A 27,356-nucleotide genomic window follows, 5' to 3' on the forward strand; every position below is an offset into this window, starting at 1 on the left:
TCTTTTCTGGTGAACCTGATTGTTTCATTTGGGTTGGTGGGGAAGATAGCCGTGAAGTCAAGTTGATGTTATGGGAGAAATAACAGAGAAATGTTCTGATGAAGGCGTCTTAAGAATCCATACAAAAGTAAAGGAGATATGAATGTTATCATTTTGCAATGTAACATGCCAGCAGCTACCAGGTTTAATCAGAAAATTGAAATGGGATTTCACTGTACATTCAGACAAATATTTCTTACATGCTGCTATGAATTTAGTAAAATTGAACAATCATTTCAAACTATAAGTTTGCTATAAAATCATTTTCACCTAAGAAAAATATGAAAAAATCAATTATAAAGCAAAATATGGACATACTCCTGGAATGATAATTATAGTTTATTATTTATTTCCTAATCAAGAGCTTCTTTACACTTGTATTGTTCCTAGGAAAATAATCTTGATCAAGCCTAAGACTGACATGGCTAACAATGGCAACTACAGAGAGCTTAGATGGTTTACTGGATGGGCTAAACTCAGGACCGTTGAACAGCATTTCCTTCCACGTATGATCTCAGATATCACAGATCAGGTATTATTTAATGGAAGTTATTTTGTATTATAGAATGGGTATTGAAATCCCTGCAATCTGATTGGTCAATGGCTGCGTATATAATCTTTATCATGTCTAAGACTGAGATAGTTATCAACGATAGCTATAGAGACTAGAGATAGTTTACAGGATGGGCTTAACTCCAAAACAACGCTTCCTCCCATGCATGATCTCAGATATCACAAATCAGGTATTATTTTATGGAAGTTCGGGGCCCGTATTGTGAAGTCTGGTTTAACTTAAACTCAGGTTTAAAGTTGTGGTTTAAGTATGGATAGCCAATTGTTACATAAATCACTAACTATAGAGATATCATATTTCAGCTCATTTGGCTCTCAAATCATTCATAATTGTGTAGGAAGTATAAATAGATGATTGTCTTCACCATCGATGAATCAGGAAAGAGCACAGTAAATATAAAAAACATACAACTTAATAAAAATTTTGACATTTTTGGCTTCCCATAATTTTAGCACCGGGTTAGACCATGGTCTAAGTTAAACCCGACTTCAGAATACGGGCCATAGAGTGGATGCCAAAACCTATGTAATCTTACTGGCCATTTGATGTGTATAAGTTTACTAAGTAGAGGATAATAACTGATGACTGATGAACCGTATTTCTTCCCACTAATGATCTCAAACATCACTAATCAGGTATTGTTTAACGGGAGTTATTTGTATTATAGAATGGGTATTGAACAGGGGCCGCGGAACGGTTTTCAAAAATTCACAATCCTATGGACATTCCCGCACACAATGTCTGCACATCCTCCACTCCCTGGGGAGTATTACAGTCAGTCGCCGGTGAGGCGCACACAGTACTGGACAAGCTACAGTGACTTTCACATATCCATTTAGCATCTGGGTCGAGAGTGGCAAAGTGTGGATTAGCGCCTTGCCAAAGGACGCCAGACTGCGGTGGGATTTGAACACACGACCCTCTGTTTACAAGGCGAGAGTCAGAACCACTGCACCACGGCTCCTCCACACAGGGATTATAGGATAACTAGAATAGAACTTCAGTCTAATCTCTCATGTTCTTCTCTTTTCTTATTTATGTATGCATTACAGACAACAGTCCCAATAGGAGATGCAGTGATAGCCACAAGAGATACATGTATCGGGACTGAAGTTTGCGAAGGACTCTGGACTGCAAACAGGTAAATGAAAAAATTACAAATTATCTACTTTCAGTGAGATTAAATGATATAATGATGGTTTGAATTCAGGTGGGTGTCAACTTTCATGTGGAGTGGATTATTGTACAACGCCCACTTGGCTTGTTGCAGGAGAGCAAATGAGAGGATGCAATTGGGAAACATTTCGCATTCGATGAAAGAAATGTTTTCCATTTCGCACAGTTTTTGTTCACTGTCTATTCCATGATATTCTTCCTAATTATCATTAAAGGTCAAGTCCACCCCAGGAAAATGTTTATTTGAATAAACAGAGAAAAATCAAACTAGAAAAATGCTGAAAATTTCATCAATATGGGATGTAAAATAAGAAAGTTATGACATTTTAAAGTTTCGCTTATTTTTCACAAAACAGTTATATGCCCAACTCAGTGACATGCAAATGAGAGAGTCGATGATGTCCCTCACCCACTATTTCTTTTGTTTTTTATTGTTTGAATTATACAATATTACATTCTTTACAAATTTGACAATAAGGACCAACTTGACTGAACCATAGAGTATTAGAACAATGCTAATTACGCATGTTCAGGTAGGAATCAATCGTTGTTTCACCTGACAATGAAGAGAAAATTAAAATATTTCATCTAATAAAATGCAAAAGAAATAGTGAGTGGATGACATCATCAGTCTCCTCATTTGCATACTGACCAAGATGTGCATATAACTGTTTAGTAAAATTAAGCAAAACTTTAAAATGTGATAACTTTCTTATTTTACATCCGATTTTGATGAAATTTTCAGTGTTATGCTTATTGGATTTTTCTTCTTTTTATTCAAATCAAATTTTTGTTGAGGTTGACTTGTCCTTTAAGGCTCAAAATGATTGTTTCCTTCGTGGAAGCGTCGTGGTGTAGCAGTTCTGACTCTCGCCTTGTAATCAGAGGGTTGTGTGTTCGAATCCCACCATGGCCTAGCGTCCTTTGGCAAGGCGTTAATCCACACTTTGCCACTCTCCACCAAGGTGTTAAATGGGTACCCGGTAGGATGTAAAAGCCTATATGTAGTATGCCTAGCAATTGAGTCTTGGAACTCTTGTTGGAATGCTCCCCAGGGAGTGGAGAAGGTGCATACATTGTATGCGGGCATGCAAGGATCCGATGACCGGGGTAATAATATGTCTGTAAAGCGCTTAGAGACGCCGTTCCGATGTATTAAGCGCTATATAAATGCGGAATATTATTATTATTATTATTTCTTTGCCATTACTTTTGTTTATCCTTAAGCACTATTTTTTCCTTGAATCTTACCTAGCCCCCATATAGCGATGAGTCTAGATGGTGTAGAGATAGTCACTAACGGCAGTGGAAGTCTTCATCACCTTAGGAAAGGCCACCGTCTTGTGGATCTTATAAAAAATGCTACTCTCAAGGTTAGATGAACATTGAACCCTCGGGAAATGCTATATTTTGCTTGTGAAGAAGAACTTCTTCATTCATAATTATCGCCAGACTCGTACATTGGAAAATGCAGTGAAAATATAAAATTGATTTTTCCATGCGCAAATTATTTCAATAAATTTATGTTTTCATTAATTTTGTTCAGGTTATATTGATATTATTCTCTTAAAACCCAAAACATTGGAACCGTAGTGTTTAAATAAGGTTTCTAATCACTTTGAAAGAGATTCACTGTGCCTAATGCAAGGTGATCAGTTCATTGTTTTCAACAAATCTCTCAGGATTAATGTGAAGAAGTGACCTCACTATAAGTGGAAGCTGATTAATCTAAAGGGCTGAATAATGAGCTGACATGAATCAAAAGTTTAAAATTGAAAATCAAAATGGTTATCCGTGAAAAGTGGTGACGAAATTTAATTCTCGTACAGTTTTGCTTTATTTTATGAAGTATTGATTGGGAATACATGTCCTGTATGCAAATGAGTATCATGATAACTAAAATCATCATCGTCATCAGTCATCATCATCATCAATCATCATCACCCTCATCATCATCACCATACTATAGTCCTTGACTCCTTGCTGTCATCATCATCATCACCACCACCATCGCCACTATCATCATCACCATCATCTTCATCATCACCATCATCATCACCACCACCACCAATAATAATCATCATTATTATTATCACAAACAAATTTTATATTTCCTTCTTGATTCATGATAGTGTGGAGGGATCTACATGTATTCCAACCTACGAGGCTGTGATGGAGAGAGGGTTTACTACTACGGCGGCTCTATGATCGCTGTGAACGGTGATGTCGTTGTCAGAGGAGAGGAGTTCGCACTTACTGAAGTTGTACGTTGACCATATCTTATGAATTTGCCTGAAACTTGTTTAATGTTGAGTATGAACACTTTTAAATGAATAAAAATGAAGCCCTTTGAATGAATATGCATGAACTTTTTTTCAGTGACTGTCCATATATCCTTGTCCAATGAAAAATGGTTGATTATCATTAATATCCAAAATATATTTTATATACAACACTGATATTTCTTATTTTTTTACTGAATTTATGAACTATTCAAGCCATTATGATTTATCAATATGAAGATTTATCATATGACCTGAAAAGAAACAGATTATTTGGAAAAAAAAAACAATGACTTCATTTACTGGTAGATAAGTAGTTTGAAAAAGCTATTTCAAACAATATTTATCAAGTGTTATATTAACATATTTTTGACATACAGGAAGTAACAACAGCGACCCTTGACCTCGAGGATGTGAGGTCATACAGGGCCCAGGCATCCAGCTCATCCATGGCTGTGAGTTTCTTTTATTTTTTTTTACATAATTGTGTGTACTTCAGTTAAAGATAAATTAAAGTAGTTGCAGTAAACACTGATTTCACAAGAAAGTCTGTAAAACCAGGCTTAATTATCACTATATCATCGAGGATCTAGATCTGGTACAGTTACATAAACTGAACTTTGTGAAATCTTGAAATCTACACTGAAAAATGTTCACACTGAAGATTACCAACACAGATAAGTGCATGTGGGACAGTGTATTATTATTGCTTTGAATGTCGGCCTGACGCTTGACCCGAATCCTGTGCTTATTTGCTAATTTCTCAGCATTTACACAATTTCTTCCAGAATCCTTTGGCACATATTTTTTATTTATACAAACAGCCACTTTGGTGGTCATTTCATTGGATTCTGTTCGAACTTATTTTAAAATGGTTACCACAACTGGCATTTATCTTTAAGTTCCAGTAATGATCTTGTCGGTATCCAGTAAGTGTTGAGATGTTCAAATAAAAATTATGTGTCATGATTTTGTTAGTAATTTGTAATTGCTGAGATATTGTTTTGAGACACCATCCCATTTATCAATCTCTATATGAAAGCAGAGTAGTATTTCTATAGTGGAATTATTTGTCACTAAATTGACCTCTCTCGTAGAGAGAAACTTAATTAAAACTATTACTATCAGTAAGTTCTGTTGTACGATTACAGGCTACACGATCAGAGGCTTTCCCTCGCATTCAAGTGGACTTTTCACTTTCCAACGACCGAGACGCCGAAGCGACACCACCGGTTCGCGACCAATTAAAGATGTATACGCCTGAAGAGGAAATAGCCTTGTCTCCAGCCTGTTGGTTGTGGGATTATCTTCGGAGAAGTAAACAAGTGAGTTTTATTAGGAGGATGAAAACCTAACAGCTGATGATTTGAAGAGATTTATAAAACACACACATCATGGGTCTTATAACACAAACATTAGTGATTGATTGCACGCTTGATTTTCACGATTAATTGTACATTTTGGTCAATGCAATCAATCGTAAGGAAATTGCTGTACGATCCTCGCCAAGCTTTGTGTTATCGGGCCAAAGATGGATGGCTAAGAGTATGAAAATGATATGACAAACATGCCTTCAAATGCTAAAAATTTTTAGAGTCTGCACCTTTGAAGAGATTATGACCTCGCTGTGAGTTAGTGTTGTGCTCCTCGTGGTCAGCCTTTATAACAGTTATGTGGCCTTGGCCTTGTCCGGGGCCTTGCTTTGGTCTTGGAAGTCGGAATTCCTTGGCCTTAGGCACTTAACCTTGTGCCCTTGTCCTTGACCTTGGACAGCCTGGACTCTGCCTTGGCCTTTGATTCCTGGCCTTGCCCACATTACTTTAAATCATTGTTAACATGCTAAATTTAGATGGATGTTGAATTAAGTGTAACTGGATAGTTTTTTAAATATTTTCTTTTTTATGAAAACAAAAGTAAACTTCTATATTGTATGTTGTTTTCCTTTATCTTGACAGGGTGGTTTTTTCATTCCATTGAGTGGCGGTATTGATAGCTCATCAGTTGCTTGCATTGTTTACTCCATGTGTAGACTCGTTTGCCAAACTGTTTCTGATGGAGGTAAGGAAGAGGAGGATGATGGTGATGGTGATGATGGTGATGATGATGATGATGATGATGATGATGATGATGATGATGATGATAATGGTAGTTTTGGTGGGAACTAATAAAAAGCTTATCTTTTTTACATGCCTACAAAAAAATTCAAGAGAGGACTGTATTATTCATTAAACAGATGAGAAGGTGCTGGCGGATGTGAGGTCGTTGACCCATGACCCCGAGTACACGCCCACTGACCCCAGGGAACTTTGCAGTCGTCTCCTGGTGACCTGTTACATGGGGACGGTCAATTCTTCGAAGGAAACAAGGGAGAGGGCTGAGGACTTGGCACACCAGATTGGAAGGTGAGTATTTTTCAAAATGCATATGAAGTCATAATGTCATGACGAAAATCTCCATTTGAGAACACTATACCCCTGTTTCCCTCTTCATCAATTCTCTTCTCCAAGTACGACAAACCCTAACTGCCCCCAAGCAAGCAATTTAAGTATCAAAACACCTGTTTCTTGACCTCGGTCCGAAGATAACACAACAGCCCGGCATATACAGTCACAGTAGGGGGCCACACACGATGGGATGCATGCGCAGCGCTGAGCACGGTCCCTGCAAAGCATGCCGTCTTTTTATTCGCTTACTTTCCTTATTTCGAGGTTGATTTTCTTCGTTCGAAATTTAAAATGGACTAACATTGGATTTCTAAATAAAATATGCCTTTGAAAACGTGATTGAATATCGAATACAATAATTTCATTCCGAAGGTCCTACTACAGGCAGAGAAGTCTTACGTAATAGCACAGCTGTTGTTTATCATTTCGTCCTTGGCTCAACGCTCATATACTGGCCTGTGGAGGTGAAATTGAGACAGCGGGGATTACCTGGCCAAGCAGGGTTGATCAGGGCTTAGAAATGATTTTTGGGATTTCCAAACGTAAAATGGGGTATAAAACCGCAGTTTGTAATCTGAACTGCGGTCTTTCTCCAAACGGGGGTTTGACGTAATGATAGCGCCCTCCCTCAGAGGATATAGGAATACATGTAAACTGAGTTTCAGATTTGCGCCAGCTGCAGATCACCAACGCATTCTAGCAAAATGACCAATCTTTGACCATGATATATACATGCATTATGAGATATTTTGTTTTTGTATTTCATCTTTGCAGCCATCATAAGTCCATCACCATAGACGATGCAGTGAAGGCATCGGTTGGAATCTTTGAGAATGCGACAGGTACCCAACCTAAATTCAAAGCACTTGGTGGATCCCAGAGAGAAAACCTTGCTCTGCAAAATATTCAGGTATTCATCACATGTCATCATCAACCTCATAATCATTATCATTAACATCATCATCATCATCAACATCATCATCATTGACAACATCATCTTCGTCATCATCATCATTATTATCATCATTGTCATTATCCTAATTGTCACCATTATCAAAAGAAGAATCATTGTCATATTCAACATCACAATCATCCCCATCATCATCATCACCATTGTCCTCATCATCATCATCATCCCCATCATCATCATCATTGACAACATCATCTTTATCACCAACCTCATCATCATCATTGTCATCACTATCCTAATTGCCACCATTATCATTAGAATCATCATTGTCATATTCAACATCAGTATCATCATAATCAACATCACCATCATCATCAACAAATTAAGCATTGACAGAAGGCCGAGAAGCAGTAACCCTCTCCATCTAATCAGTGAATATAATTTTTTTCACCTAATGCATGTCCCTTTCCTCCATCAATATTTTAACCATTCTTGTATATCTCTCGAAAGTCCATTTGCTGTTTATCCTATTGCCATTTATTTAATTTTATTTCAGTGACCACCTTTGTCGAAGGCTATAAATATGAAGGGCACAAGTTTCCCTTTGATAATATTCCTCATTAAAACTGCATCAAAGGCACCTGTTCTTTCACCCTAAATAAACTGGGCTATTTTGACACCTAAGAAGACTGAGGAGGGGCTGATTCAGCCCCCCTTATGATCTCGGCAGTCGATCGCGTGATCTCGACGAAAATTGGCATGCACGTTACCCATGGCATAATCTACAAAACTATAAGGTCAAATTCTGTGTGAAATCTCATTGCTAATTAAGCTAATTTATGCATAAAATCAAAAGTTTTCTCTAATTAACTAAATAATGCCCCTAAAATGCGAATTTTTGGTACAGACTCTTTACAAGAGTCTGATCGAATGTACTTTTAAAAAATTACATCGCATTTATTTTCTTATGTATTTTCTTGTTTTCTAAATTTCCTATGTATTTCTTTGTTTGTTTACTTTTTTGTTTTTTATTATTTTTTCAATGGAAATTGTCACGGACTTTATTTTGACCATAAACAAGATGGAGCTCATTGATTTTAATCAGTAAAAGGAAAAATAGTGATACATAAATGAATTTTGGCTAAAAATTTGCATTGGATTTGTACACAAATTCACGTTTTTGAGCAACTTTTGGCCTGCATGCACTTACAAAATGTTCCGTGTTATCAGAACCGCGTACCCAGGGGTCGCAATTTTGGTCTCAAAAGTTGCACGAGACTTGAAAGTAAAAAGTCAGTGAGCGAGGCGGTCAAAAGAATTTGCGCAGCGGATTTATCGCGAAAATTGCCGAGGGGGGGCTGAATCACCCCCCCCCCTCCAGTCTTCTTAGGGTTAAGACCACACACTTATGAAGGCCATATTTCTAGGTTGTTTTTATATATAGGTTTGAGTGTATTATTATACTTCTCAGTTACATCTACCTCATTATATTTATTTTCTCCAATATCAGGCAAGAACCCGGATGGTCCTTTCGTACCTCTTTGCTCAGCTCTCTGTGTGGAGTTTAGATAGACCAGGTGGTTTGCTGGTTCTGGGAACAGCTAATGTTGATGAGAGGTGAGAACCAATTTCACTTTACAAGTTCAAATGGTAGGACTAAGAACTAGATGCTAAGCAGGTCCTATTCTATTCACTTTGAAGATCTCATCATCGATCTTGGTTAGACCAGTTGGCTTACTGGTCCTGGGAACAGCTTGGGGTATGGACATATCACTTTAGAAGTTCTAATGAAAAGAACTAAATGCTAAGTAGGTCCTATTTCATTTAAGATCTAATTGTGGACCTGTAAATGAATACCAGATTTTTTTGTTTCCCCTTTTGGTGGTCATTGTATGTGAATTTGACTGTCTTTTCTTTCTATTTCTTTAGTTTGAGAGGATACTATACCAAGTATGACTGTTCCAGTGCTGATCTCAACCCAATAGGAGGTATTAGCAAGACTGATCTCAGAAGCTTTATCATCTATGCAATGAAGACATTCAAACTGCCTGCTTTACAAGGGTAAGCAAGGGTAATAATTGTAATATGATAAACACTATTTGAATTTTTATTCATATATTATTGATCTAAACTTATTTTAAAATTTCATTGCTGCAAATACTAGAAAATTAGAGAGTAGAAAATCTGTATTTTTTTTCTTCTCAAATTTGAGAACTGTAGGGTGTTCAGTTTACATTTTTACTTAAGGACCTGTTGCTGGTGCCTTGCATGGTTCATTAATTATCGTCTTTGAAGAAACGACATTGCGAATTTTAATTCTGATATTACAGCTATTAGTAATACTAATATTGAAATTAAAAAACCAATACCGAAAAAGATTAGATGGTGTCGTAGATGGAAACATTCAAATTCATATCATGATAATGTGGAGAAAAAGGATTTTATATTAAAATCAATCAAATTGATAGTCCTGATAACCATTTTACAGCTCATACAGACAGGAATTGCACTATAATGGTTGGTATTTGTATAGTGCATGGTCAATTTCAAAAGACATAACTTTCCCTCAATGAGACACTTTATTACACAAACAAAAGTCATGACTAGAATAACACTGCATGTTTTTTTTATCTGTAGGATAATGGATGCCCCGCCTACAGCTGAATTAGAACCCTTAGAGGCAGGCAAGGTTTCACAAACAGATGAGGTAAGATGTCACTAAGTTCACTCGTGTTTTGGATGTTTAATTCAATTCTATTCAGTTTTATTCCATTCCATATAGAAATAATAACATGCATACATATAGTATAATACTCAAAAAGCTAGGGATTTGATTTTGATTTATTGTTTCACATTCCACAATAATATACATCTTGAACATAATTATGAGAAGGTGACAAAAAATACATAGTTGTACAGTGTTTTACAAAGAAATACAAAATCGTGCAATATGAGGAAATATGAGGAACCTATTAAAAACCAAAGCTTGTAGACATATAGGTTCCTAGAAGAAATTAATCAAGGATTAAAAACTCCTAATGCAATGGAGCGAGATAAATCAAATGTAGAAAAATAATACATTATAAAGAGTTCTACATGATAGTAACTCGAGCAAGGCGCTTACCCACTAGCGTACGATTGTAAAAGAAATATTTTCAGCCTACATTTAAAAGAATATAAAGAGGGCGCCTCAATTATAAGGGTGTCTAAATTATTCCAAAAGGAAGGCCCTGTAAAAGTAAATGATTTAAGGGCAAGAACAGTGCGCACTGGGGAAATGTGGAAATTGTGTACTTGTCGAGTTGGGTAGGAATGGATTTCTTGATTTTGAACAAGCAAATCAGAGAATACACTCGGTAATTCCTGTCTATTTAGTTGATACATAAATATACCAACAAAATAATAATATAAATCTGTTACTTTCAATAACTTGTTTGAATAAAATAGCGGATTAGTATGAGCCAGAAAGTCAGAAGAAGAAATTATCCTCACGGCTCTTTTTTTAATTTTAAGTATGGATTCAAGTTTCCCCAGGCTAAAATTCCATTATTCAGATATGGTAGCAATAGAGTAGAATACAATAATTTCAAAATGTGATGAGGAAAATGAGGTATAAGTTTATTAATTACTCCAAGATTTCTTGAGAGCAATTTACAAAGGTGATCAATGTGAACTTTCCATGATAATTTACAATCAATAAAGATACCAAGAAATTTTGTTGATTCAATTTGTTCTAAAACATTACCAGTCGAGTTGGGTACTTCTGAGCCAAGAGGCCGCTATAGAAAAACCTTCTGCCATAGACTTTGTACACTTGGCTCGGCCCGAGGCCGGCAAAATGCAGCCTTGATGCCGGTTTCAACTACATCCCTGCAAAATACAAAAATAAAGATAAAATGACTTCAGCAAACTTGGATGCGTATCTGGACCCCGTTGCATAAAAGTTACTATCATGGTAACTACCATGGTAACACTGATCAACAGCCAATCACAATCAAGGATTTCATGTAAGTTACCATTGCATGGCAAAGCTACCATAAACTTGTCTTTTATGCAACAGGGCACATGTCTCCTAAGGACTTGACAGGAATAAAAGTCAATCAAAATCCTGAGGATAGCTTCTCACATTTTAATTAGCATAAGATTGCCAAAGAATGGGGGAAGGGGTAAGTTTATACCCCCTCCCACCCACCCATACATACACCAGGCAACCTATGGCAAAACCCACACTATTTCCAAGTAAGTTTCCAGTATCCTTATCAAAGATTTGACTTTATGTTTAATATTTCTTTCATACTTTCAGGTTGATATGGGTATGTCATACAATGAGCTGTCAATATTTGGACGTCTTAGGAAGGTTAGCCTCTGTGGACCATACAGTATGTTTATGAAGCTTGTTAATGAATGGAAGGAGTCTTGCTCACCAACACAAGTAAGTTGAAACATATTTTTCATATTGCTGTAATTATTATTACTGTGGTTATTGTTGTTGTTACTATTAATTGTTATTATTTCTTTTATCATTATCCTTATCATGATTATTTGCTTTTTGATAGGACATTCACCTTGGAAATAATTATACAATTTTTGAACACCATACTTCAGATAATGCCATTATACTATGAGAAAGATATATATATTTTTTTTTTTGTGAATTTTTTAAACAATTCTACACAAAGTTATCAAGAATTTGTATATCATTTTCATTTATTTGAATGCAAGATAAAAGAGCACTGTCGATTAAATGCCTTGCTCATTGGCATAAGTGCCGTGGCCTGGGGGTCGATCTTGGTCTTTCATATTGTCGGCGGTCATCCAAACCGTCGTATACAAACCCATTTCAGAGAAAATCGACTTCAAATTTTACTATAATTTTCACACTTGGTTCTCCAGCCTTACAACATATTAATTGCTAGAAAAATACATGGTTGAAAAGACCAAGACAATCACTTGACATTGGTATCCTTGTTTTTACACAAAACTAAGGATCGGAGAAAAATCGCAAAAGAGCTACATGCTTGTAATTTCGGTTTGAGCGGCTTAGATTTTCCCTGTACAAAAACACCATAGGGAAAAGAGATATGACGTTTTGACTGACTGCGATTTCAATGTGCGCAATTGCTTTTCACGTGCAAAGTCAATGCAGTGCCCAGTGCCGATGCGACGGTTTGGCTGATGGCACGCATTGAAATCGCGGTCAGTCAAAACGTCATATTGCTCTGTTACAGTACACATTTCCAATGGGATTTGCACATTTTATTAAAAATTTGTAATTCATCGCCGTGAAAATCCTGTCATATCTCAGAAAATAGAATAAAATGCTGCCTAGAAATTTATTTATGAATAGAGTAGGACTTGCACTTTCATTTTATGCAAAAATCTCAAAATCAATTTTTTTTTTGGACCAAAATTGACTGATACGACGGTTCGGATGACCGCCGATGATATGTCTATTCAGACGCCTTAGACCACTTGGCTACGATACCTGTATAGTAACAAAGGTATTTGTTGGTTTTCATAGGTTGCTGATAAGGTGAAGCACTTCTTCCGCTCCTACTCAATCAACCGTCACAAGATGACCACCTTGACACCGTCTTGCCATGCCGAGTCCTACAGCCCGGATGACAATCGATTTGATCTTAGACAATTCCTTTACAACGCAAGATGGCCATGGCAGTTCAAGTGCATTGATCAGGAGGTATGTTCTTGAAGATGATGATGATGGTGATGATGATGATGATGGTGATGATGATGGTGATGATGATGGTGATGATGATGGTGACGGTGATGATGATGATGATGATGAGGATGATAATGATGATGATGATGATGATGATGGTGATGATGATGGTAATGATGATGATGGTGATGATGAGGGTGATGATGATGATGATGATGATGATGGTGATGATGATGATGGTGATGATGATGATGATGATAATGGAGATTATGATGATGATGATTATGGAGATGATGTTGATAGAAATGACGATGGTGATGATGATGATGATGGTGGTGGTGGTGGTGGTGGTAGTGATGATGATGATGATGATGATGGTGATGGTGATGGTGAGGATGGTGAGGATGATGATGAAGATGTTGATACTGATGGTGGTGATGATGTTATTGGAGATTATGATGATGATAATGGCTCTGAAGATAATGATTTTGACAATGATGAGGATGACAAATTAGAAAAAGGAGATAATCACAAAGACACATGAGCAGCAGAGGGAGAAAACTAAGATGATATCATTTTACACCAATTTTTTTTTAAATTTCATATCAATAGGCAGCTCGTCTTCAAGAAAAAGTAGATGCCAAGGTCTCCTCCAGTGATGTCACAGCACCATTCACCAATCAGAGCAAGCGTAATGCCAATCATGTGACCACCATCACCAGCGTAGCCACCAGACGACGCTCCAGTGACGACGCAGAGAAGCCCATGGATTGCGAAGCCCTGGAGAAGCAGACAGATGTCAGCCCCCCACAGAGAATGACCCGAAAGAGGTCAAGTGAGGTCACAGAAGGTGTCAGCCAATCGAAGAGGGCCAGGTCACCAAACTCCAATTCAAATAACTCAAATGAGGATCAGTCATCACCGTTGAAACGCATGGGAAATTGGATAAGAGAGAGTATTGGAACTGTGTGAATCTGATTGAGTATTGAATTCTTTTAGGCCCAAATCCAAAAAGAATTTTCAAACCTAATGGCTTGGGACTGTACGATCAGCATTTTACGCAATTTATATTCCGCATCCTTCCCTGTTTATGACAGTCATGGATTGGTAATTTTTGCACATATCAGTTTCTCTATGCACATTTTACTAAATCCACTCAAATCATGCTCACAGGGACCGTTTCATGAAGGTTGTCAACACTGACAAGCTGTCGTGCAATAATTTCCATAGCAACAGTCAGACTCCTGTGTTTCTCATCCAATCAGAAACGAGGAAAGCTGTCAGATCTGATAACTTTTCAAAGGGTAACCATTTTGATCCTTCCGTGTAAGCAAAAAAAGTCAAGAAGCAACCCAGTGATCAGTGTGGCTACTTCAATCCCTCTTCTTCTTATGTTTTTAAATAATTTAATACCCTTTTTTCTCTTTGCAAAAATAAATCCTGCATGTGGCCTCTAAATTACGCAAGAAAACATGGAGGATGACTTTGTGGATATTTTTTTTTTACAATAATACAAAATGATATATAAATATATTGTTTGAATAAAAATACTTCAAATGTATAACTTCCTTTTTTTTTCAAAAACGTCCTGTGTTATTGGATGGAGGTGCCACATTTAGGTGAAAGTTGTATTTTAATTTTGTTTTCTTGATACCTGTTAGTTTATATGTTCATTGCCAGAGAAAAGTTATATGAGATATTGATACAAATCTTTCGAAAGGTGCAATATTTGTGTTATGCTCTTCATTGTACAAAAGAGATGAATTATAGAATTGGACAATGTTTGTTTTCATTCTGAGTGATATTTGAGTGTTTGTATACAAGTGAGGAGCAGCATGACTTCTTATTTTTGTGATATGTTGCATGAAAGTTACGGCATTTGTAAGGTTTTGTTATTTATGTTTTTATCATGTCTATGGGGTGTTTCATGTGCAACAAGATTGCCTGACATTGCAACCATCTATGGCAAGCCGTTCATGAAAGAGTTTTAAAATTATTTTGTCGCAAATCTGCAGTATTTGCAAATTTTGCATGGTGGTAGATGAAAATGAGGAATTGATAAGAAAATGAAACCAAATTTTGAAACGTAAGAAAGGGAGATATATAGCAACATTTATGAATCTAATAATATTACTAACATTGGTAACATAATAGTAGTATGATGGTGGTGATAACAGTAATAATGATGATGATGGTCATGATAATAATGGTCATGATGATGATGATGATGATGATAATGATAATAACAAGTGTGTTAGATTTGCACAATACATTTTATGAATTTGTATCCATGTGTTTAGATGAGCATATGCAATGTTTACATGTGTATTTTTATCAAATTTATCATATCGATGAATAGTGTAAAATGCAAATTATATAATTCAATGCTTTGGAGTCACAACACAAAAATCCCACCACAGCATCAGTGCAGCAATGCATTTTAGAAAAACAGATTACTGCATTATTTTGTTGTAAAATCACTCAGTATATCCAGTTGCATTGCTGTATTCATTGATAACATGAATCACGATGCAAAAATCATTTATATTGTGAAATGTATTCAAAATGAGATAAGTGTGTGGAAACAAGTATTCAGGTGATCTGGTTTCCTGTATATATTTTGCTGACATTCATTTAATGATTAATCATTTGCTTCACTGAGGTGAAGTTCTTGCATGTATGATTTTTTTTAATGAGATATCTTCACAATATATTTCAAATGATACAATTTCAATAGTATTTTTTTTTTCACAAATTATTTCTATTTTCTTTTCTTGAAACTGTAATGTGTGTGATATGAAATGATTCACAGATTTTTTGTCACATATCCCTGATTTTTTAAATTTTTTACTGAGTTATATCTTCAAGGATGGAAAAGGGCATCTATATTTAATGTATTACTTTAAATTTGCACTGTAGTTTAATATTCTAGTTTAATAATTTTGATGTTCTTGATATCTAACTCCTAACAGTTTCCACTTCTGTGTATTTCATTGAAATCAAAACCCAGGATCATTACAGTTGATTACAACTTGTGAATGTGAAAGTAAGTTACAAATCTTGAAAACGAATTAATTTGCTCAAATATTGATTTCTTCAGAATAATGATGGTGGATGATAAAGTCAAGGCAATCTACCACACTACAGCAATAGCTCATTCAATAGGACTAGGGCATCTCATCGCGTGGTGTATGAAGTGTATCTGATATATGAAGTATATCCCTAAAGTAACTTGTGTGTGTTTAACATGCCAAAAATCAGATGAAATATATTAGTCACTTGTGCCTTTAATCAGCTTTTGAAGATCTTAGTGTATATTTTGCATTGTTTGGACAGATTTTGTTTCTTTTATTTTCCTGTTGCATGTAAATATTCTTTTTTTAAATAGCAGTAAACTTAAGATATGTATTATTGTAAAGCCATTTGTTTATTATGAATATTCATATAATTGATATATGATTTACATGTACATAGGCATATATTAGAAGAGTATTACACTACTTTGTAAATTTCATGATGAAACTAATTTTTTTTTTATGCAACCCTCTAATTATGGTCACAGATAATAAAGATTTGTGAAGGTGATCTGCCACAAATATTAATCATATTTCATGTGTTTTCCTCTTTCTGTTTTCTTTCTTGAGTAAGTGAGCGGGTAGAGTGACTGTTTAATTGCGGGGGAGTAGATTTTGCTGAAAAGACATGTCTTCATTGTTGCAAAATAATTGACAAGAAAAAAAAAACTGGAAAAAAGTGATCAATTAAAAAAAAAGTGGTAAAAAAAAAAAATCTGACTGGCCAAATAAAAATGAGTTAATTTAAATAAGTGTGGTAAAGGGAAAAAGAAGAGGTGAATAATGATCGAGGCAAAGGCTGCAGTTATATGTTTGCTGTTACAATAAACGTAAGTGATATACATCTGGGGCCCATTTTACAAGACATGCGATTGATCCAATCAATTGCAACTATGGAAAGCCAGCAATGTCACCATCTAAAACACAAGTTTGTTTAAAATATTTTCTAGAAATGACATAAATTCATACGTCCACTGTTTTTCTTGACAATTCGGTATGCTTCTCTAGCTTTGTTTTCAAAAGACATTGAGCAAAATTCCTGAAGAAAAAATTATGACAGTGGATTTCCATATAGTTGAGATTGATTCGATCAATCGTAACTCTTTGTAAGACGGGGCCCTGATGTGGAAAACTATGCACAGTGCTTCGCAGCAATTGTTCGCAGTCTTCTGAATCAGACATATATTGTTACATTTCAGACTCATTAAAGCAAAGGGGAAGTTCACCCTGACGAAAAGTTTGTTGTAAAAATAGAAGGAAAAATAATAAAAAGATATTGGTGAAGAAGTTATTAGAATTTCAAGTTTTTGATTTTTGACGTCATAAACGAGCAGCAGCCCATATGTTATGTAATATAAATGCTTAAAGGAGAATGAAACCCTTGAAACCAGCTGAATCCATATCAAAGAGAAAAATCAAAGAAACATATTGTTGAAAGTTTGAGGAAGATTGAATGAATAATAAGAAAGTTATGAGCATTTGAAAATTGAGATCACTAATGTCATGTAGATCCTCCCATTGGCAATGCAACCAAGATCTGTGATGTCACACACGTACAACTCCCTCATTACTTTAGTACTTATTTCACTTATATTCTCACTTTTATAGAGTCTATCACAAGGTGAGGTGTTCTCTTTATGAGAGGACAAGTACAGAGGTTTCACAACATTATATCATTGATGAATCGTTTGTCATATGATTAGAATGAGCAAAAAGAGATGTTTTGGGGTACATTTTCAGTGTCCAAAAGGGGAGAGTTGTCCAGTTTTGGACACTGAAAATATACCCCAAAACATCTCTTTTTGCTCATTCTAATCATATGACAAACGATTCATCAATGATATAATGTTGTGAAACCTCTGTACTTGTCCTCTCATAAAGAGAACACCTCACCTTGTGATAGACTCTATAAAAGTGAGAATATAAGTAAGTACTAAAGTAATGAGGGAGTTGTACGTGTGTGACATCACAGATCTTGGTCGCATTGCCAATGGGAGGATCTACATGGCATTAATGATCTCAATATTCAAATGCTCATAACTTTCTTATTATTCATTCAATCTTCCTCAAACTTTCAACAATATGTTTCTTTGATTTTTCTCTTTTATATGGATTCAGCTGGTTTCAAGGGTTTCATTCTCCTTTAAATTTCACATTTTAATGGTTCGTAATGACTTTTTCTTTTCTTTTTTAGGAGTGGGTGGGAAATCATGTGTTTATTAAATACATACTGAAGATATATAATTTGTCATAAAAACCATTTTCAATTTTCAGAGAAAATGAAATTTCATTGATTTTTTACCATACAATATGTAGGAAAGCTGCTCGCATATGATGTCACAAATCAAATAATTTGAATTCTAATGACTTATTTATTCTTTGATGGATTTTCCTAAAACTTTTGCCAATATAAGAAGAAGAAGGAGGAGCAAAATTGGATTAAGAAGAAGATGGAGGAGAAGGATATGGGGTAGAGAAGGAAAGGATGAGGGATATAAGAAAATCTCAGTTGAACTCATTTTATCTTTTTCAGTCAGGACTGAAAAACATATATGTCGCCCTCTAGCGCTCTAGCGAGGGACAGTTTAGTAATAGCTTTTGACAAAACACATGTGAACGCGATCTCCACGAAGCGGGAACGATTCTGCATTGTTTGTTCTTATTTCATCGATCAGATCTAAGCTGTGAAAATGGCGTATAAAGGGCAGAAGGTCCAGAAAGTGATGGTCCAACCGATTGTATCCTTTTAAAGAACTAATACATGCTCCTTTTCTCGTTATAATGTATCTTAATGTGTGTTTGTTTTCTGTTGAATATGAAACTGCTCACACTTACACTAACGTGTGGGACTGAAGTTAAATTGTGGTTGCATCTGCTGTGCGCTGTGTAGCGGAAAACAAAAGTCGGACTCAGTCTCAGAGTCAGAGGTCGGACTAACTTGATAATAAGACTAAAATATACAAAACAGATTTTCCTTTCCTTTTTACACAGCCCCCCAACATTGATCAGTATTTTAGTAACTTGGCCTGGCCAACAAATTTATTAATGGGGGTTGAGATTAAAAATGGGGAAAGGACATTTTGGTGAGTGACGTGACTGGTTTGCTTCGACTTTGTAAGTTCCACTAAGTTACATTGTTAAAAAAATTTGTTTCTGTCGACATGATCGATGTCTGATAATTCCTCATTAAATTCCCTTTCTCTTTCTTTGTGTCGGCCTTCCATCCTTGTGCTTGTCAAGAGACGTTGATAAGTCAATTCATTCAATTATTTATGGAATACATTTATTTAATTTTACAATTCATTTTTTTGTTACAAAAAATGTAGCATGTAACTGTGAGTCCACAGTGGTAAATCGTCCATAGACTTTACAACGGATAGACCGTCTCGGCTCAGCGAATCGGAGACCGCTGATTGGTCAATCGCGCAGATCACGTCATGACTACGTGGTCGCCAAAATAATTCCCTCGGACTGCGTGCGAAAGTATCGATAGCGATAACGATATCCGGTCACATTGTTTACGCGGGAATTGGTCTTGGTTTGCGATCGGATCGCTCCAGTATCGATTGAAAATTATCGAGACACGGCAATTTCATGCAAATTCACGCGACGCTCCGAAACCCGGAAATCAATTGACTTTGTGCACGTTGCGATAGACTCTACAAACTCCAACGAACACAATGCCATATCGACGCCAGGGGTGTGAGAGTTCAGATTTTAATCTGATTTCAGATATTTTTGTTTTGATTTCCAGCTTAATTTCAGCTTATTTTTGGCCTTCCTCTGTACAAAAAGTATGGGAGCTCTTTCTATTTCAGACTTTTTCAACACTTCAGCTTTTTTCAGATCTTTTTATTTGTGACCACTCACACCCCTGCGACGCTAATTCGTAAGATTTTGACGGAAAAGCAAGAAGTAATCGAAATTCGCTTACCTGTGCGGTATCGGTGAGAAAAATAGATCCTCCGAGAATACCTTTCATAATTCATATAAAATATAGGAAAGGGAAATTCTAGGTCGATTTTTGTACGAGGTGATAGAGAATTGCACACTTGTTTTGGTGGAATACTGTGTGGGGCAATGGAAGGCTTGCACTGCGCATGCTTACTATATTTTCATTCATAAATTGGCTATCGGCAGTGGCTAGATGACGTCATGTAATAAGCAAAATGTACACGCCCGCTAGCGTTGAACGCATCGCTATCCGTTCTACACAATTTGCCACTGTGGAGTCTCAAAATTGGAAAAATATGGAGGGAGGCATATGTTTGGAGTTGGGAGAGCGAAAATAAAATGTTAAACTAGTCTGGAGACTGATGCCAATGTACATGTCCCAATCTCATATCTCTCCGGTGAGCAACAAAATTTCAAATGAATGGTCCTGGGGCCGATTGCACGAAAGGGTCTTTCCAAGGACCGTCTTTCGTGTCGCCCATCTTTTATGATGCGCTATAAGCGGAGTGTTTCTGAAATTTATGATAAACAATACAATTCGTAAGCTTGCTTTTAAATAAAATTTTATACAATTTCATGAGATATCACATCATTTCATAAACTAACATTTTGTTTATTTTAACGGATGAGTAAAATATGTTTGCAGATAATTTATTTGAAATGCGTTTCACATGGCGCATCATAAAAATTGGGCGACAGGAAAGACGGTCCTTGGAAAGACCCTTTCGTGCAATCGGCCCCTGAACTCCTGATAGCTTCAGTCTCTGTTTGGTGATTGGTCAGTTCTGCTGGACTATGTGATGTCGTTTAGGGGGGAAAGAGAAGGAGAGAGAGGAGAAACCAAAGAAGTAAAGTAAGAGGAGAAACAAAAAAGTGAGAAAAAAAATACAGATATCAGATGTCTGTATCGTGGCCTACACTAAATGGGATGTTAGATATTGATAAATTCAAGCAAATAATGTAAGGAATCATGTCATATATCCATAGTTTGATTTTTCTTATTTAATAAGGTTCAAAACTTAGTGCAATTTTATATGAATAGTGAAATTGATTGGATCTAAATCTTCCATTTAATTTTCATTGATTGGCACAACACTGCTGGGATCTGGTTTTCATGAATTACAATGACCCACTGCTAATTGAAAAATTGTTTGTATTTCAATTTGTAAATTTTTATATGCAGATAGCAGATCAATATTGTGGGATGTAAAACAATTGTATTGAATGGATTTCACTTCTTGTTACTTGCGCCCCTAGCCTAAGGGTTGAAACATCTAGACTCGCTATAGATGTAGCAAAAAATATATTGTTTTCAGTGTTCAGATCTTGAATCGTTTCATCTTGCTTGCCATTGAAATTAATTTGTCAAATAATTTTCCTTGACAGACTATTTTCTAACTTTTGCATTCCCACAGAATTTGATTTTCAGATATCTTCAGAATGTAAGTACAGTCCAGTTTCTTTTTTTTATCCCAGATATTATAGAAATATTGAATTCACAACGGTGGCAAAACCGGACACTACCATTTCCTGGAGCACTTTTACATCCCCCTCTTTGATTTTTTTCTCAAGTGGTTGAAATTAGGGATAAACAAGAATAATAGAGGGAGGAAGGGGAGAGAAAGAAGGTTTTATAAACTGGGCCGTGCAACTACATGTAGGCCAATATAATACCTGCATTTGGCCACCTTGACCTAGCCCTTGAAGCCTCATAAAGGCAAGCACTTCATGAAATTGAAAGCAAATTAACCACATTCATATGAAATTGATTTTTCACTTATTACACTGTAATTTAGCAGGGAAAAATTATATGGGGCTAGGATCGTTTTCGCCCCCAAATGATCAAAAGAGCCCAAGTGGAAATGAAAAAAAAGAGCCATGGAAAATCAGACTTCACTGCGATGTTAAACTTACATGTTGCAGATTCATGCAGTAAGTTTTGAAAAGTAGCCCCTGATTTTTTTTTTCACCTGGTATTTAGCACAAATTTACATCTCCAAAATATCTTAAAGTCATGATGAATCTAAATAAAGAAGGCCTAAAATTGCTGACATCTGACACCCTAAATTGGGTACCTTCCACAAAAGATTTCTCTTTGTTTTCTAGTTCATTTGAAAGGTTGCGATGCTCTGAAATATATCATGGCTTGACAAGTTCATGAATAGAATTGAGAATGGGGTAATTCCATTATGTGAATGATCATGTTAACATTCCCCCTATTATTTTTATTTGTATTTTGTGTCTCCAGAGGTCAAGAGTTCAGATCTGGCTGTACGACCAATCAAATCTCAGGATCGAAGGGCATATCATTGTAAGTATTGTCACTCTTACTTGGCACATACCACTTTTTAGAAGTCATAGACTAGCTATTTCATGAATCCACACAAATTGTATAAGATTAGAAATACATGGTAATGGTATAACTATAGTGGTGAGGGAGAGAGAAAGAACTAGAATTAAATCATAATTTTGTGGCTTTATCTTTCTAGGGGAATTCCGACCTTGGTTGTGTGAAAATAGAATACTATCCAGAGTAGCTTGTTGAAAATTTGAAAGAAATCAGACAAGAAAGATAAACCTATTTTGGAAACTGATCGGTAAGATTATGTAAATGTTAAATTGGCAGAGTGAATTGTGGTAAGGGGTAGAGACTCCCATTACATGCGCACGTAATTATCATGAATGTGTATTTTCTCTCCATCATACTATTTTCATAGCGAATGCAACATAGCTAGTGTATTGATGTGTATGTCCTAATAGAAAAGAAAAACATGTAACTTCTGAAGGTTTCCCATGGCGAAGAAGAATAGTGTAGAGGTTTCATGGTACACCATGTATCTTTCTTGGGCAAGTGTTGGTCCTGAAAAGGACCACCATATGAAAAACATCATTGATGGGGAAAAAAGTTGAAGGATAAGATGACATACTGTGTATCATTGAATATCCCTGTCGGGTCCCCATTCCCCTCAATTGGGTTGAGTGCATCATAAAACAGAGGAACTTCTTGAAGGAAATTAACACCTTTGAGAAGGCTATGTAGTTTTTCATGTCGGTTCTATTTTCTTTTTCCTCAGGGTTTTGATGAATACATGAATGTAGTACTAGACGATGCTGAGGAGTACCACAAGAAGAACAAGACAAGAAAACCACTCGGTAAGTCACAGACTTTTCAGCTATTTCTGAAATTGGAGGAAAGAATATTTTTAGCATTCTGAGCTCAAGTAAGAGCTAAATTCAAGTAATGGAATTTGGCAAAGTGCAATCATTGGGATAAATGGGGGCTAATTCTATTGTTATGAAGTAAACAGAAGTCTCGTAAATTTTCAGACAGTTTACATTAAACAAATATTGCAAAATGATAGATTCAAGAGTGAAACAAGAGTATATTGAAATTTGCAAAAGTAAACATAGGCACATGATGTATTCATGGCTTGTCAGAATGCCAGTTTCTTCCTGAAATTGCCATGGCCAAGCAGTCTAAGGAGCCTGACTTGACATGAAAGTGGGGTTCATTCCCCGGCCACGGCACCTCTGCTCTTGCATGTTATCAACAGGGCTTTTTGTCCGTCATTACAATAAATGGAAATGCAATGGCATACATGTAAGTGTCCCATTTAATAAATAATTCTATCATTGTGGGTGCGTCGTGGTCTAGTGGTTCTGACTCTCGCCTTTGAAACAGAGGGTCGTGGGTTCGAATCCTAGCCATGGAGTGTTTTCCTTCAGCAAGAAATTTATCCACACTGTGCTGCATTCGACCCAGATGAGGTGAATGGGTACCGGGCAGGAGTAATTCCATGCATGCACTGAGCGCCGGTGATGGTAGCTTAACCCTAAATAGACTGGGCTATTTTGATGCCTATGAAGACTGGGGGGGCTGATTCAGCCCCCCCCCTATGATCCCGGCCATCGACCGCGCGATCGCAACGAAAATTGGCACGTGTGTTACCCATGGCATAATCTCCAAGACTGTAAGATCAAATTTTCCGAAAAATCTCATAATTCATTAATTATGCTAATTTATGCGTAAAATCAAAGATTTGCTCTAATTAACTAAATAAGGTCTCTAAACTGCTAATTTTTTATTCAGAGACTCTTTGTAGGATTCTGATCAAATGTATATTAAAAAAAATTCTATATCACAATTCTTTTCTTATGTATTTTATTGTTTTTAAAATTTCTTATGTATTTCTTTGTTTTTCGACTTTTTTCAATGGAAATTGTCCGGGACTTTTTTCTGACCATAAACAAGATGAAATTAATTGAGTCTGATTAGTAAAATTGAAAATAATGATACATTTATGAATTTTGGCTAAAAACACAATTTGCATTGGATTTGTACACAAATTCGCATTTTTGAGTAATTTTGGGTCGACATGCACTTACGAAATGTTACGTAATTTTGGAACCACGTACCCGGGCGTCGCAAATTTGGTCTCAAAAGTTGCGCAAGATTTGAAAGGAAAAAGGCATGGAACAGCGCGGCGCCAGCTTTTCACGTTACAGATTTATCGCGAAAAATGTTGAGGGGGGGGGCTGAATCAGCCCCCCCCCCCCCAGTCTTTTTAGGGTTAAGCTAAAGCCGGGGTAATAATAGCAGCGCTTTTTATCCTCAGGCAAAAAGCGCTTTATAAATCCAGCTATTATTAATAGCATTGTGACATTATGTATCACTTGTCACTTGTGAACATTGCACTTTAATACGGTGTCTAGACACCATTATATGCCAGTAAATTTGTGTTTTAAAGTTGATGGTGTAACAATCAGTTTGTTCCTGTCCCTTCTTTTGCCCCGCAGGACGGATATTACTGAAGGGGGACAACATCACATTGATTCAGAACGTCCAGCAGGCTGCATAGAAGTACCTCAACAGTGTCACCTTGTATATTATACCAGTATGGAACGGATCATTCCAGTCCAGTCTTGTAACTTCAACATTTATTGATGAACCAGGGCCCCGCCTTACAAGGAGTTTTCATTGATCCAATCAACCAAAACTATGGAAAGCCAGCGATGCCAAAATCTCACAAGCATGTTTGTTTAAAGTGTTTTTTTTTAGATATGATGTATACTCATACATTCATTGTTCAGATGATTCAGTGTGCTTCTCTTCGTTTGCAAATGACAGTCTTCAAATTTCCTGTAGGTAAAAAAATTATGACAATGATGGATTTCCATATAGTTGAGGTTGATTTGATCAATCATGACTCTTTGTAAGACGGGACCCAGAAGTTAGCAGTCCACTTCTTATTGCTGCCTCCAGGAAAGGGCCATGTGAGACCGCATCTAGGCCATTGTTCCCGCGCCGCTTCTTGCAGCTAATCGCTCCCCGAGTGTTGATTGTATGTAACGGTTTAACTGGAATAGACTGCTTGATTCAAACTCTCTTTATACCAACACCATAACATGCTTGAAATCACCACCCATCATATTTGGCAAATTCTCATCCCTTTTTGTCCCATTTAACAGCAGACACTCTCTGCTTTACCTATTTAGTATCCCAAGTCCTTTGGAAGCACATAGGGACGAGGAGCGTGATATCATAATGTGATGTGCGCTATATGAGAACTAAGTTCTTATCATTATTTCATCAAAATGATACCTCGGTCACATTTAATCTACGGCAGCTGTACAGCGAGACGAAAACAGCTGTTTTAACATTTTTTGTACCAGCTATACATAGGTGGTTTGAATAAAAATGAACAAAACTGCTGTTTTTTACTCGCCGTACGGCCGCCGTAGAGCAAATGTGACCGAGGTATTAGGGAGTGTTTTTTTGTAGTTTGAAAATTTCTGGGGCCTGTAGCACCAAGTGTAGCGATTGATCGCAGGGTTGATTTTAAAATTGATTGCATTGGTTATTATGTACAATCAATCATACAAATTAACTCTACAATCAATCACTAAGTGTTGTGTTACAGTCCCCCTATGTGTATTTCAATTGGGAGATGATATTAAACTGTTAATTATCTTTTCAATGGGTTTCCAACAAGACAATGTAGATATATCACTCATGGTGTTAATTATTCAAGGATCATGTTGATATTGTGTAAATGTCAGTAGAGTTTTAACCTCATCTTTTCAATTTGTATGTTTTTTTTTCGGAGGGGGGGGGGCTTCCTGATATGCGCTCGTTGATATGAAATGCACAAGAACCATCAATGTTTCTTAGGTTTAGCTTCTTTTAATATTTTGTATGTTTTTCTATTTGTATGGTTCAACAAATAAACATGGAGAATGTTGAAGTAATGTACAATCAATGACGACTTAATTTACCAGAAAAAAGGGAAAGTAAACATTCTATCCTCAGTTTCATTGTACATATACGTTTGGTTTTCTCATGCTAAGGCAAGAAAAGTTGTACTAAGTGTCAATGCACTTGCTCCAATAATATAGAAATAATATCTTTTCACTAAAAAATTATGACATCAAGACATATTTTTAGCATGGAAACTTGTAAAAACATGGTTTGAATTTAATAAAACAGTTTAAGTTTGTAAACAAAGAAAATGTGTTGATCTTGTCTGTAGTTTGTTTGAAATAGATTTATTATGTAATTCTTGAAAGGTAAGTTCACCTTGACAAAAGATAAGTTTTGATAACAGAAAAATGATAGATTATTTGGCAGAAATCCTTGAAAGAATAACAGATTGATAAATTGTCAATTTCCTGGAAAAATTTGTGGTCATGGAAAGTCATGGAATTGCATTTACCTCTTGGCTACGGCAGCTTTCCAGTTTGTAGTGTCTCGCAATTCTCATACTCTGCGATCATACTCTGCTATTATAATTGGTGTTCATGATTTCCATTTTCCCCAGTTTTGTGACATCCCAAATTCTACCCAACTCCCGAGATGCCACGGGAAGTCATGGAAAGCAGCAATTTAGTCATGAAATTCTGTGGAAACCCTGCCAATCGAATTTTTGGTCATCTTTCCCTGTGGGCTTGTCGTGGTCTACTCTTGCCTTTCAAACAGAGGGTCGTTGGTTCGAATCCTAGCCATGGCGTGTTTCCCTTCAGCAAGAAATTTATCCACATTGTGCTGCACTCGACCCAGGTTAGGTGAAAAGGATGGGTACCCGGCAGGATTAATTCCTTGTGTGCACTGAGCGCGGGTGATGGTAGCTCGAGCTAAAGGCGGGGTAATAGCAGCACTTTGTATCATCAGGCAAAAAGCACTTTATCAATCCAGCTATTATTATTATATCAGTTGGAAGGCAATT

The 27,356-nt window shown here is 36.4% G+C and overlaps 2 protein-coding genes across 2 annotated transcripts in view; both read left to right on the forward strand.

Moving 5' to 3' along the window:
- LOC129282634 (glutamine-dependent NAD(+) synthetase-like) overlaps positions 1 to 16,712 on the forward strand; it is a 30,535-nt gene extending 13,823 nt beyond the window's left edge. The window contains exons 5-19 of the mRNA XM_064114050.1: positions 430 to 571; positions 1,666 to 1,754; positions 3,045 to 3,162; positions 3,922 to 4,053; positions 4,452 to 4,526; positions 5,223 to 5,396; positions 6,027 to 6,129; positions 6,305 to 6,473; positions 7,290 to 7,425; positions 8,936 to 9,042; positions 9,355 to 9,486; positions 10,063 to 10,132; positions 11,729 to 11,857; positions 12,947 to 13,123; positions 13,718 to 16,712. Coding sequence (XP_063970120.1) covers positions 430 to 571; positions 1,666 to 1,754; positions 3,045 to 3,162; positions 3,922 to 4,053; positions 4,452 to 4,526; positions 5,223 to 5,396; positions 6,027 to 6,129; positions 6,305 to 6,473; positions 7,290 to 7,425; positions 8,936 to 9,042; positions 9,355 to 9,486; positions 10,063 to 10,132; positions 11,729 to 11,857; positions 12,947 to 13,123; positions 13,718 to 14,077 — 2,113 coding nt within the window. The 3' untranslated portion in view covers positions 14,078 to 16,712. The remainder of the gene's footprint in view (positions 1 to 429; positions 572 to 1,665; positions 1,755 to 3,044; positions 3,163 to 3,921; positions 4,054 to 4,451; positions 4,527 to 5,222; positions 5,397 to 6,026; positions 6,130 to 6,304; positions 6,474 to 7,289; positions 7,426 to 8,935; positions 9,043 to 9,354; positions 9,487 to 10,062; positions 10,133 to 11,728; positions 11,858 to 12,946; positions 13,124 to 13,717) is intronic.
- A 2,042-nt stretch (positions 16,713 to 18,754) lies between these two features.
- Positions 18,755 to 26,643, forward strand: LOC129283420 (small nuclear ribonucleoprotein E-like). The gene is made up of 5 exons (XM_054919255.2): positions 18,755 to 18,917; positions 21,549 to 21,575; positions 22,382 to 22,444; positions 23,208 to 23,286; positions 24,931 to 26,643. Exons 1-5 carry the CDS (start codon positions 18,870 to 18,872, stop codon positions 24,990 to 24,992), a joined length of 279 nt encoding a protein of 92 aa, XP_054775230.1. The 5' UTR covers positions 18,755 to 18,869; the 3' UTR covers positions 24,993 to 26,643.
- Positions 26,644 to 27,356: the final 713 nt, after the last annotated feature.

The sequence above is a fragment of the Lytechinus pictus genome, chromosome 19 (assembly GCF_037042905.1).
Source record: "Lytechinus pictus isolate F3 Inbred chromosome 19, Lp3.0, whole genome shotgun sequence".
Lineage (NCBI taxonomy): Eukaryota > Metazoa > Echinodermata > Echinoidea > Temnopleuroida > Toxopneustidae > Lytechinus > Lytechinus pictus.

What these genes read in the sequence shown, in the direction of transcription:
- LOC129283420 (XM_054919255.2), top strand. Translation starts at nt 18,870, where the DNA reads ATGGCGTATAAAGGGCAGAAGGTCCAGAAAGTGATGGTCCAACCGATT. An exon ending in AAGTGATGGTCCAACCGATT is followed by an intron (nt 18,918 to 21,548) that starts GTATCCTTTTAA and finishes GCATTCCCACAG; the next exon opens with AATTTGATTTTCAGATATCT. An exon ending in GGATCGAAGGGCATATCATT is followed by an intron (nt 22,445 to 23,207) that starts GTAAGTATTGTC and finishes CTTTTTCCTCAG; the next exon opens with GGTTTTGATGAATACATGAA.